General features: G+C 33.0%; 1 protein-coding gene and 1 pseudogene across 1 annotated transcript; both read right to left on the reverse strand.

Annotated features, from left to right (window-relative positions):
* Positions 1-740: 740 nt before the first annotated feature.
* LOC148206590 (BTB/POZ domain-containing protein At5g60050-like) lies at positions 741-4,651 on the reverse strand (annotated as a pseudogene).
* A 1,071-nt stretch (positions 4,652-5,722) lies between these two features.
* Positions 5,723-8,013, reverse strand: LOC124841266 (NAD(P)-binding Rossmann-fold superfamily protein). Its single transcript, XM_047317513.2, has 4 exons — positions 7,744-8,013; positions 7,055-7,322; positions 6,729-6,914; positions 5,723-6,306 (listed from the first exon to the last, which is right to left on the reverse strand). The coding sequence occupies exons 1-4, from the start codon at positions 7,788-7,790 to the stop codon at positions 5,896-5,898; spliced, it is 912 nt and encodes a 303-aa protein (XP_047173469.1). The 5' UTR covers positions 7,791-8,013; the 3' UTR covers positions 5,723-5,895.
* Positions 8,014-13,812: the final 5,799 nt, after the last annotated feature.

Here is a 13,812-nt window from a genome sequence, read left to right on the forward strand (position 1 = left end):
CGTTTTCTTCCATCTAATCATCCATCAGAGTGTATGTAAGGTTGCTGGTGGCAAGGATCCTCCTTTCAACCGATCGTTTAGTGGTTTGAACTGGTAGGTCTTCCTGATTCTAATAAAGTCTAGTTTGGGGCACATGCAAACCAAGTTTCTGTTGCATGTGTTTATCTTCTTCTTCTTCTAAGGTTCTGATCACGTTTCTGGTCTTTTGGGTGGTTTGTTTTCCTCAAACAGTGAATCTGGGAGGTTGAATGTTTGGTCGTGGTACAAATTCTATATTGTGAGCGATCGATCTGTTAAGAGGTAAGGGAAGCTATTAAATTTAATTATGCATGTGATGATTTTGTGTATGTATGAAATGAATTGATTGATGATTTGTATATGAGTGTATGAAATGCATGTTTATGGGTTTTGGGTGGTTCTGTATAAGTCTTTAAGGATTCTACAAAATTATGTAGAATAGTTGGGTGTTCGGTCTCAACCGTTCGGTTATGGTTAGGGAATAAGTTATCAATAGAGTTAGCATTTTAGCCTTATCAGGGTATAATTGTTCGGTTTATAGGAAGTGATTAATATATCACGTGTTGATGGTTATATACCTTTATAATCAGTCTTATTGGATTAGGTATTTTAGTTTGTGATAACTCATATATTATTATTAGTAGACTTCGTACTTAGACTAGGCTTAAATTACGTTCGTTTATGATCAGATACAAGTTTATGGGTATTTCAGCTAAAATGTCTTAACGATCGGTTTCCTTAAAAGTACTAGGTTTGATGAATAGTTTGTAGGAGTAATTATACGTGTTCGATAGAAGCTCTAGGCGTTCGGTTTTGTCAGATAGAGAAATAGCGTTCATTCTTGTTTTGAGTATAGTAGAATATCCTTTGTTATTACTTTGAGGATATTGAAATACCGTTCGTTCAAGTATTGAGGATAGTTAAATATGGTTCAGTCTTATATTAAGTATTTGGTTTAATTAGAGTGTTCTATTCTTAAGCTGTGTTCGGCTCATGTCAAAGTCATATCTATTATATAAACGTTCGGTTATATTTGTCTGTTGTTTAGATCCTTTCCGTTCGTTGGTAACTAAGGGTGGTGTTGTTTGAGCGTTTGATCTTCTTATGTGAAATGTTGTTTGATCTTTCAATGCTAATGTTATGGCTTGGTGCTGGTTGTTTATTACAGCAATGATCTATTATGTATGGGAAATATTATTAGTATTCAAGTAAAAGTTTATGTTTCAAGTAATGTGGAAGAGAATTCCGGGGAGGAATGTCTCAATGTAAGGATAATATGGTGGTAAAGTATGAATACGGATAGTGAAATTCACGGAGTTCATCCTGATATTCTGATGATTACCAGTTCTCAAGTAGAGATGGATAAGTCATTGTGTGAGAATGGCGGAAGGTCCTAGCCCATAGGTTCTTGGGTGAGTTATAACGGACTAACCTCGGGTGGCAGCTGATGGTTTTCCAGTTACTCCACCACCCGAGTGCACGAACGACCTCAAGCTACGTATTCATACAATCCGGATGGTCATGTCAAGTGTCAGTCATACGTGAATTATGATATTCAAGTTATGTGTGATATCTACGTTGGCTCTTGTATGCTATAGCGTTCGGTCTATAATGAATTGTAGTTTTATTTCATGTACGAATGCATGCTTAATTGAATTATAGTAGCTTACCCTTATTTTATGTTTTTTATCATGTTGCCGTTCGGTTTTCTATGGCAATGATCATCCTTGTTGGATGTGAGCAGAAGGGGAAGGGCTTACGTTGGAACAGGAGCTGGACGGTGAGACTCCTGCTGAATAGGAGATGACCGTTCGGTCATATAATATAGATAGTTTTTGTGAAACGACCGTTCACTATTTTGTTCTGTAAATATAACCGTTTGGTTATATAATGAACGTTCGATAGTAGTATAGGAAGCTCTTGTAAAGTTCGAAAAATTTTATGGTTATTTTTGTAATAATTGTAAGTTTGACTTTAATATTGTAGTAATTGTTCTATCATATTATTAAATGTTGACACTTGTATATAGTTGTGTGCTATATTTCTGGGATGTTAAGTTTGTGAGAATTAGTGTAGGATTTGATTGATGTGAAAGATAAAAAGAATTGTTTAATTGGTAGAAATTAAAGATTATCAAAATGCCCCTGATTATTAAAGTAATATAAAATGATAAATTTTAATGTTATATTTAATTGTAAAAATATTTATAAAAAATAAAAAATTAACATTAATTCTTATTATTATTATTTTAATTTTATATTTAATTATTATTTAATAATTTGTTAATGTTATATTTAATTGTAAAAAGTAAATAATTAAAAATAATTATTAAACTCCCAATTTCTTCATATAAGTGGTAAATGACATGAGGATTCCTCCCAGTCTACAATTCAGAATCTAGCACCACCACATCACCTTTGATTTATCCTTATGAACAACTCCCCAAGGCACACTCTTCCCATTCTACATCTAACTCGGTGGTTGTGGAGCTGCACCCTCCCACCACCACCCCGAAACACTTTCCTTTTTCTCTCTACTCAAAATTCTCTTCAACGACACCATCTGACTCACCGGAGAAACAAATGAAGACTCCGTCTCACTCCCCAAGCTCCCGTTACGCATTGCAGAAGAAGAAGAACCAACCGGTGTAGACCGGTCCACCTCTTCCCCAACCGTTTCAGGTTCACACACAACAACACCTACCTCAGATTGAGTTTCTTGCTCGGAAATGGCCTCCGTATGCGCCCAACTTTCACACACCAACGGTTGGAACCGAATACAACGAAGCAGAATCGAATACAACACTCAGCTTTCTTCTCACTCTATAGCGTAACCAAATACGCACCCCATAACCGAATACATCTTTCTTTTTCTCAGCTGATATCATGATATTTACAAAGGGCAAAGATGAGATTTGCTTTCAATTCTCTGCAAATCATCTCATATATGCGAGTGATACAAAAAGCATGTATCCCGCAAATCCTCTCAATTCCGTCGTCGCAAACTGGCGAAAGTAAACACCATGTTCGCTTCATTTCATCGCTCGCATTCGCCTTTGAACAGTAAAATCTGTTCAAGCGAACACTGCGTAAAGGTATTTGGAAGAAATACATGAAAAGTTGTGAGGATATAGAGTTTAAGATTTTATATTTATCATGAAACTAACACTAGGCTTACTAATTTTATAATTGATAAGAGATTCGATTTTAGTGATTCAATTTCTTCCTCATGGTTTAGAGTTTTTTTTAGTAGGTATCAATTTGTTCATTTCATTTTGTATAACTTGTTAGGAAGTTTGTTTTGTATGTTTCTAAACATGGATTTAGTTTTGATCCTTGTACTTTTGTTTGTTTTTTCAATTAATTGTTTCATGTTATAACATATAATTGTTGAACCTTAGAACGTTAATGTAACTTAGATGTGAACGTTTACTATAATACCTAACTTAAATTTTATTAAAAATAATTGATAATTTCCTAGTGTGCTTCATAATACATAATGTAACTTATACACACTAGTGTAGTAAAGGAAAACAACAACAGTTATTTTTGCTTATACGCAGTGGTTAACAAATTGAGGTATATACAAGCGAGGAAAAAAGGGTAAACTTTTTGCCTCGGTTCTGAACCGAGACAAAAAGGAATAGTCTTTCACCTCGGTTCAAATGCAACCGAAGCGGTAGAGGGTATTTAATATATTTTTCTTTAATTTTTTTCCTACGAGGTTTATTGCATTGGTTCCTTTGAACCGAGGCAGTATGAGGTATTTTTTTCATCAGAGTTTATTTTTTTATTTCTCTTTAAGTAATTTGGATAACAAAGCTTTCATTTCCTACGATATTTGTCATCTTTTACTTGTAGTAGATGGATCCAATGATACTCTAAGAAGAACTTCAGCTGCAGAGTCATGAATCTTCAGATGTTCTAGTTGGGATATCACATCTTCTTGTTCATCCTCACTTCATGGAATAAATTTCAAATATTCTAGGCATGACAAACCCTAAGATCAAACACGATTGATGCCGCTACCTACCAAATAATGCAAGTAAAAGTAAGAACATAAAACTAATTGCAGTCAAGAAACAAGAACAAAAAGAATGTACAAAACAAAGAACAAAAAAATGAAAGCAAGCTAAAAACTTTAGGAACCTCATCGTCCATGGAATGCAACCTAACCTTGAGATCCTCACAGTGCATCAAAACCACAACTTCCACACACACTTCTACATCATCGTAGTCGCTAATCTCTACCGAGTGCGACACTGCACCTTCACAGCGAAGCTTCTCCCCGAAGAACTGTCTCTTCTCGGTCACAACGCTTTTTCGGACCTCCATCGACACCCTCAAGTCGTCCCGCCCAACTACTGTGAGCTAGTTGTCGCCCACTCGAGCAAGGTGAGCTCCCAAAGGAGCTTGGAGAGCCAATCTTGCACCTTACAACGCTTGTCATCGGAGAATTTGTGCTCCTTCGACATCATGTTGAAGAGGGTTTGCGTGTGCAGGTGAGTTTGAGGTTGAGTTTAATTGGGGCAAGTTGAGGATGGTGGTGGTAAGAAGGAAGGGGAGAATGAAAGGGTTGGATGAGGTATGAAACCTTGCTTTATCATCACTAATACTTCCCTTGAAGAGTGGTTATTGTTTTATGTTTCTGAATTTTAACTATCGAAGAGGTTATTACCTCGGTTAAGTAAAAAATTGAGATAATAAGATCCTATTGCCTCGGTTCTAAAGACAACCAATGCATAAACCTTTCAGAAAAAATTCAAAATAAAATTATAAATGACAAAATTTGAAAATATGTCTAACTATAGGCATCAAGGCATAAAGCCCTATGACATCAGTTCAAATGAAACCGAAGCAGTAGAGACTGACAAAATGGATTTGGAACGTTCAGATACAGAGGTTGTCAGCTTTTGACAGGATATACTTCCTCGGTTCTGTATAGAACCAAGGCAATATGCCTATTTTGAAAAAGTTGTTAAGTGAGAAGTTTGATTTGCAGAGGGAAAGCATGAGTTTTTGCCTCGGTTGGTCAAAGAATCGAAACAATATACCCTTTAGCATTTCAATTGAACTGAGACATATAGTTTTACAAAAACTACAAAATTATCACCGTCTTATAATAGGATTTTTTTTAAAACCAAAGCGCAAGTTAAGAAACTGTTTATTTACTAGTTACATTTAAAGTTGATAATTGTTTTAGGTTAGATAATTCCCTCAACTATTACGTATATGTTGTTACTATTACGTATATGTATTTTCTTCAAAGTTAATTTCTTGAATATATTCTCCTTTTGTAATCCAATTTTGTATAATATTTCTATTTCTCTCCAAATTCTCCTTATCAAATAACTTTTCTAACTGACATTTTTCAAAATATGTTTCGAATTTTTTTATAATTATTTTCATGTTACTTTAACATTTCTATTCTACTCACATATTCAATTTTTTTTAAATATTGATATTTTAACACACAAATTTTTTACATTTGATATTATCATTTTTTATTTTATATTTTCTTTATGATAACTTATTGAAATATACAAAAAAAATTCAGAATAATTTAAACATTAAAGATATATTCAAATATCATGATAATTATACCTCATTATAATTTATCAAATCAGCCTTAAGAAATATGAAATATATTATTTATTAAAAATATAATAACAAAACTTTCTCAACATATATTTAAGGCAGGTACAGAATCCCATAATATTGATATTCTAGAATTAGCCGGTTGTAAGACAGACAAAGAAAGAGTGTAATACAATGTAAACACACATTTGAGTGGACTAATCAATTAGTGGGTAGTACGTAGTAATTAAAGTATTGAACTAGCTTAAACTTATTAATTACGTAGGCGTGGGGTGGGGTATCAGAGTTTAGAAGTAGCGTTGAGGAAGGTGGCGGCTCTTCCAAGGGAAAAGAACTTTCCGGTGGGCAAAAGGTGCGGCGGAAGTAATGCAAGGGTTGCTGCGCAGGCGGCGGCGGCCTCGGCGGTGTGGGTACCCTTCCCCTTGGTCATGGAGGTTTGAGTGAAACCAGGGCAAAAACAGTTCACGCTCAGCCCACTTCCTTCGTAAGAATATCTCTTAGCCAACACCCTCGAATACGCATTCAGAGCCAGCTTCGACACGGCGTACTCCGTCCAGTACGACGGCCACCCTTCCTTCCTCCACCGTCCCTCCCTCACGTCTCTAAGGAACATGTCCACCACTCCCTCTATCTCCTCCTCCATCAACTCCTCGCGCTCTAGCACTGCTCTTATATCTGCGTTTCTCACCTTCTGCTCTTGCAAACAGTTCAACAACGTATTACCAAAATGTATAAACGATTAGAAAATACTAATTTTCATATTACAAACCTTAAAAGAAACATTAGTGAAGGAATCTCAGACCATGATTCCCACACTCCTTCCGAAGGTGTGAAACCAGTGTGAACAAAGACCCATATACATAGAAAGAATAAAAGGGGAAGGAGAAAGAAAAGTATATAAAAAAAGAGAGATTCTTCCTGTTTCATCATTTGTCTTTTACTTTAAAAGCGCAATAGTTAATATACTACCACGAAATGGTCACGTTTTAACGAATAAAAAGAAAGATAATAATTTGAACTTTAAGAAAAGTGAATTTTTTTGTTCATGGGGAAGTTTATCGAAAGATTTTAACAGAGGAGGAAAATAAAAAATGGTAGAAAAGAACGAGGTACATTGAGGGAGCCAAGCCTTGAGCTAACGTTGAGAACTCGAGTGATGGAAAAAGAAGAGCGACGGAAGAGAGGAAGAAGAGCCTGAATGAGCAACTTGGGACCGTGGAAGTTGGTCTTCATCACAGTTTCCGCGTGCTCGACCGAGTTTTCCTCTAGTTCATTGTACGACACCCCCGCATTGTTCACCTGATCACACACACATTCATACTAATGCTTCAGTTTTGTAATGATTGGTGAGATTTAATTTGCTTTGACTCGGAAAAGAGCATGTGATGACATGAGAGAGATAGAATGAGAAAAGTAAAATAGTAGAACGAGAATGGCACCAGAATGTCCAAGGTGGGTCCGAACTTGGCTTTGAAGGAGGAGGCAAAGGTGGAAACAGAAAGGGGATCAGAGACATCGAGGAGTAGAAAATGAACGTAATCACCAACCCCTTCTTCTCTCAGTGTCTCCACCGCAGCTTCCCCTCTCTGCTTGTTTCTAGCTGTTAGCACCACACTCACTCCAAGTTCCGCAAAACGCTTCACCAATGCAAACCCTATGCCCTTGTTCCCTCCCGTCACCACCGCCACCGTCTCCCTCGTCCACCACCTTCATTCATTCATCACTCACTCATCATAGATACAATCAACGTACACAACATGTGCAACACAAATTTATCTCAATCATAACACCTTCAATTCAAACTTTCTTTAAACATGCAAATCATTCCCGAAAACTATGTTCTATCTAAATTTCATCCATACCCTCAGTTTCTCATTCATGAGGACACAATAAAAGATCTAAGTAAAAAAATAACTCTTTGTTATACATAGACATAGAAATCTTAAAAAATTAGTATTTGAAACCTTTTGCTAACTTGTTTTGTTACCAATATCCATTTGCAAGCAGATTAGCTTCTGAATTTGTAGAATAAACTAATGACAGGAAAAGAGGGGGTCTAGAACCGAAATTTAAAGATATTCTTGATTATCAAACACATGCATATGCATATGCATAGATTGATGGCTACCTGGTTAAGAGGAGAGAGGGAGAAGGAAAGTAATGCTCAGGTTCCATGTGTGAGAGAGAATATGAAGGAGACCTTCAATTAAGGAAGACAGTGATGAGAGGAATGGAAGGTGAATGGATATATATAGTTATATAACATAGGTTCACACAGTGGCATTCATTATTGGAAATGAAGGAGCAATCAAAGGACGAAACTAGACTTGGCAAGGAACAGAGGCGGTGGGAGCTATAAAATAAGAAGCACGATGCAACCTGCAATATTTTTACTAAATCTGCGTTGCCAAGTCTTGCAGACGTAACTTCTTATAATAAAATGCATTAAATGCATTTTATAATCTAACTTCACCTTGTCAAAATGGCCACCTCACGTATCATCAAGTCACTACAATTTATTGATGTTTTTTTTCAAGTCATTCATCCACCAAAGTAAAGATTGATTTCTTCTAAACGGTATTACGATACACTCTTACATTCATTCCATACATAGTATAAAGATAGAATAATTATATAAATTTTTGTATTTTTTTTTTAAAAAGTATATAAAAAATAAAAAAAGAATAATATCAATATAAATAATTTAGGTATATCAAGAATATTTTTTTAAAGATATATTTTTCTATATATAACCTACACTGAACTCTTGATTACATGCTAAAGAGCAAAAACTATAGTTTTTAAATTTTTTGAGATCATAATAATTGTTATTTAAAATAAGTTCATTGATTTTCTTATATGACAACTGTATTTTACACACAAAATATAAAATTATGCTTATGTCCCATAACCGTTCTGACAGAGCTTTCTCTTTCTAGTATTTATGTTTGTTATAAATAATTTAGAAGTCAAATTCTAAACTTATTTTATTTAAGTAGGATAAATCTTTGTTTTTCTTACAGGATTTTATAATATTTTATGACAGTATTAAATATAATTAAAGTAGAAGATAATAATTATATAACTAACTTTTCCTTAAAAAATGATAACTAACTAACCTGACTAAAATAAGAAAACGAGAAATATTTTCTTACTAAAATAGATTCTATCGGTTAGAATTTATTATATTTATATTTATGCATGTGTATATATATTATTCAAATAGACATGTCTTACCAAATTAATAAAATTCTTACGTTCACATGCACTTATTTATTTATGCACTCGACATAAAAATAACGGAAGATAATGATTATTATTATTATTATTATTAACGTTAAATAGAAGGTGATAATCTTCATAAAAATAGAAGTTGATAATGCTAATAATAGATCGTAAATTAAAATAAAAAAACTCTTCATGTTAACATTCTAAAGATAATCTTATATGTTGTCCTTTCAAGTTTGATTAGTTTGGTAGTTGCCGTGAAAGTATTAAAATTAATTAATGAATTAATTAATTATATATTTGTAATAAATAATTAAATGCTAATTATATTATTAGTTAAAATATTAATTAAAATGATTTAATTAATTACATTATGTCATGAAGTATTAATTATATAAATATTACAAGTAATATTTTATTTTGATGAAACACTAAATTAGAAATATTAATTTTTAGAAAAAAATAACCAAAAAAGTTGTATATCTTTAATATGTTATTTACAATTGTCAATCTAAGTTATATAGAAGATTATTGAGTTAATTATAAGATATATTGTTCATTAATAATTTTGAATAGATAATCCAACAATTGGGTATCAAAACATTAGATTTATTGTAAGTTTTTCTTCCCAATTCACATTACCTCTAATTTGATTTTTCCCAAATTTTATGATCCTACTTGTGAAATCTAGAGTTTTTTCTTTTAATTTTGTTTTGAAAATCCCAATCTCGTTTCCACTCTATCGTGGGTTTGGGTTTCAAACTCTTCAAAACCCCAACTTCTTCTCGCGCAATCTCCTTCTGCTTCCCCACGAACTGCAACCTCCATTGATGACCTGCAATCTCTTTTCCCTAGCGTTGTGATGATGGCGTAATCCAGTGGAGGCTTCTTCCCAGGCGACGGGCGCGACGGTGGAGCTCTTGCAGCGATGACGCACTCGCGGCAAAGGCGCGATTTAGTGGTCTCTCTGTCTCGCGATCTGCTGTCGTGGTGGCGCCTTCGTCGCAGTGACTGTCCGGTGATGCTGCAGGGAGAAAGCTGCGGTGCTGGTCGCATCTGTAGGGGTCATGGGTGGCTTGCTTCGAACTCGCAGCAGCGGCGGTGACCAGTGGTGGCACAGACGCGATCTTGTGGCACTTCTGCTGTGTCGCACAGACTAGTTTATGTTTTCCCTGCGTGTATGATGAAGTTTCGATTCCAATTATTAATTGCATTCTGGAATTCTTTTATGTCAGCTCCATACACGCACGCTGATGATGCATATAAATTCGGTTAGTTTCATAATTAATTGTTCCGCTGTGCTTCAATTGCTTTTAAAATGGTACTGAATGTTTTTAAATTGAATTGAAAGCATGAATTAGGGCAATTGGAAAAACATTGCCACTGTTACGACTATTAATTCTTGAATTGTGCAACTGAATTGTAATTATTACGTCCTATGAGGTGTGTAATTGGAACCACTATAAATGTCAATTCCAATTGGAATTGATTTGATTCGAATGATTAGTTGGTATTTGATTTTATCAAATCCAGCGTAATGTGATTTTGGAAACATTGTTACCATTCTTTTATATATATACATATATATATATATATATATGTATACATATGTATGTATATACATATGTATGTGTATGTATATGTATGTGTATGTGTATGTGTGTATGTGTATGTGTGTGTATGTGTATGTGTGTGTATGTGTATGTGTACGTATGTGTATGTGTGTGTGTATGTGTGTGTGTGTATGTGTATGTGTACGTATGTGTATGTGTACGTATTTGTATATGTATGTATATATATATATATATATATATGTATGTATGTACATATATATATGTATATGTATGTACGTATATGTATGTACATATATATGTATATGTATGTATGTACATATATATGTGTATATGTGTATATATATGTGTATATATATATATATAACATATATATATATATATATATATATATATATGTGTATGTATGTTTATATATATATATATATATGTATGTATGTATGTATGCATGTATGTATATATATATATGTATGTATATATACATATACATACACACATATATATACATATACATATGTATAGATATGCATATGTATATGTACACATATGTATATATATATGTACACATAAGCATATGCATATGTAGACATAAGCATATGCATATGTACACATATGCATGCATATGTACACATATGCATAATGTATACGTATATACATATGTATATATGTATATATGTATATACATATGTATATGTATACATATGTATATATGTAGTATACATATATATGTACATATGTATATATATCTATATATATATACATATGTATATGTATACATATATTTAATCTTATGTTTATATATATATATATATATATATGTTTTGCAATAAGTACTCAAGTTTTTTATTCCTTAATATAATTTTAAATGAGTTATTTAAACTAATAAATTACTAAAGTAACTTTTTTTTGGATAATTTATAAGAAATTTTAAATATTTGTGTTTATATATATTTATACAAATATTAGTCGAATTACATACACATGGTAAACTTGTGATAATTGTAAACGTTTGTTTGTTAATGATAAATTAATTCAAAAGTAAGTTTGTTGCTGGACATATTTTATTATTAATATTTAATCAATCAAATGAGATATCCTTAGCTGATAATATTATTGTCTAAAGACTTGATATCGATGGTGTATTAGGTATCTTAAGATGAGATACACCAGTATTTGAATATATTTATAATTATTATTTTTATGATGTGAAATTAATTACTTTATTTCTCTTGTTCTAAATTTAGTTATGATTGCTTCAATATCTTGGCTAATTTGAATTCAGTTTTGGTCTTTAATGAAACACATTTTAAGGACTGGAAATAAAACATGGAGATAGTTCTTAGTTTCATGGATCTCAACCTTGCATTAAGGATTGCAAACTTATTTCTCTTACATACTTAAGTATGAAAGGAAAGATAATGGGAAGTGTAATTGCTCAAATTGCATGAGTATGATTAGTATTAAGTACAACATTCCAGATGTCTTCAAGGGTGCTCTATATGAAAAATTTACAAGTGCTAAAGATTTCATTATTGAGATTGAAAAGTATTTTGTGAAAAACGATAAGAAGGAAACAAGTGCGCTTCTTTAGAGCTTAATTTCCATGAAGTATCAAGGTAAAAGAAATGTGAGAGAGTACATTGTGGGAATGTCGAACATTGCTTCAAAACTTAAGGCACTAAAACTTGAGATGTTAGAAGAATTACTCATACACTTAATTTTGATATCTCTTCTTGCATAGTTTGGACAATTTAAGGTATTTTATAATTGTAAGAAGGAGAAATGGTCTCATAATGAGCTCATTTTATATTGTGTACAAGAAAATGAAAGACTGAAGTAAGAAAAAAAAATGGAAAGTGCTCACTTAGTAAGTACCTCTAAAGACAAGGGCAAAAGGAAGAAAATTGAGAATCCCAAGAATGAAGTTGTTAAGGGTCCACCACAACAGAAAGACAAATAAGCTTATAACTGTTTCTTTTGTAAAAGAGTTGGACACGTAAAGAAGAACTATACAAAATATCATGCTTGGCATGGTGACTCTCAACATCTCCCATATTTCTTGAGCATTTTTATAGGTTGATATCATGTAAAACTCATCAACAGTTAGAGTAGATGATATAATGTTATACGAGCCTTTACATCATGTTAGGATTGTCTTCTAGCTTCAACATTCCATTGTTCTTGCAGTTCGGGTTCCTACAAATTGTTAATAAATACAATAGGAACAAAAGGACCATTTGTGATAGTTTCCCAAATCTCACTATGAATAGATTCCATGAAAATTTGCATTCTCACTTTCCAAAAAGCATAGTTTTCTCCAGTAAGTAATGGAGGTCTATTGATAGAGGCACCTTCAGCAAAAGTTTGATGTTGCCCGTCATTTTGAATTACTATCAAAGCAAGCTTTAATACCAATTGTCAAAGCGATGCAGCGGAATGGCTAACACGTTCAACAAACCAAGAGGGGGGTGAATTAGTTTCTTATCACAAATCGTTCTTCTAATAATTTTTTCAAGTAAATATAAATTCCTTAAAACAATTTAAACAAATTAAAAGAGTAAGGAAGAGAGAAAATTGCACTGGTAATTTTTATACTGGTTTGGATCACACAGATCCTACATCCAGTTGTTAATCTCAATCGAGAGTTAATGCTTCACTATCACAAACCAACAAACTATTACAATCACAAAGAAAATAAACATGAAGGTTAGAACACCTCTCTTGTTACCACAAGAGATGAAACTCACTTCCCTTGAAACTCACAAGGGATGAACACCTCCTCCGAATGCTTCACGAAGGATGACTATCTCCTTTGAATTTTCACAAAGGATGACAAACTTTCAACTCATCAACAACAATAACACTCAATCACACTCCTAGTGAAAGTTCTCACTCTATGCCAACACGTGAAGTTCTTAAAGCCACGTCACAAGGGTTACACAAACCCTAAAACACTTATCACTGCACACAACAAATAAGAATTTCGAAATACACTTATTTCGTATATTGTATGTTAGAATGAGAGTCTCAATCTAATTTATAGAGATCTCACTCAAGGATACCTCCAAAAATCCGTTGTCAGCTATTTAGCGTGTAATAATCGATTATCCAGTTATGGTAATTGATTATTCATCAATGAATGCACAATAGTAAAAAACTTGCTTGAAAAATCTCATAATTGCTCGTGATAATCAATTATGGCAATCGATTATTGATAATCGATTATCATAAGTTGGTAATCGATTATTGATAATCGATTATCATAAATTGGTAATCGATTATCTTGAATATAAAATGAAGTTTTCTTATTCAAAACATATTTAAACGCAACCTAAGGCAAACAATACATAGAATCAAATATAAACCAAACCCTATACATCAATCTACTAAATTACAAA

The sequence above is a fragment of the Vigna umbellata genome, chromosome 1, assembly GCF_029865625.1.
Source record: "Vigna umbellata cultivar VRB3 chromosome 1, Vumbellata_1.0, whole genome shotgun sequence".
NCBI classification, from domain to species: Eukaryota; Viridiplantae; Streptophyta; class Magnoliopsida; order Fabales; family Fabaceae; genus Vigna; species Vigna umbellata.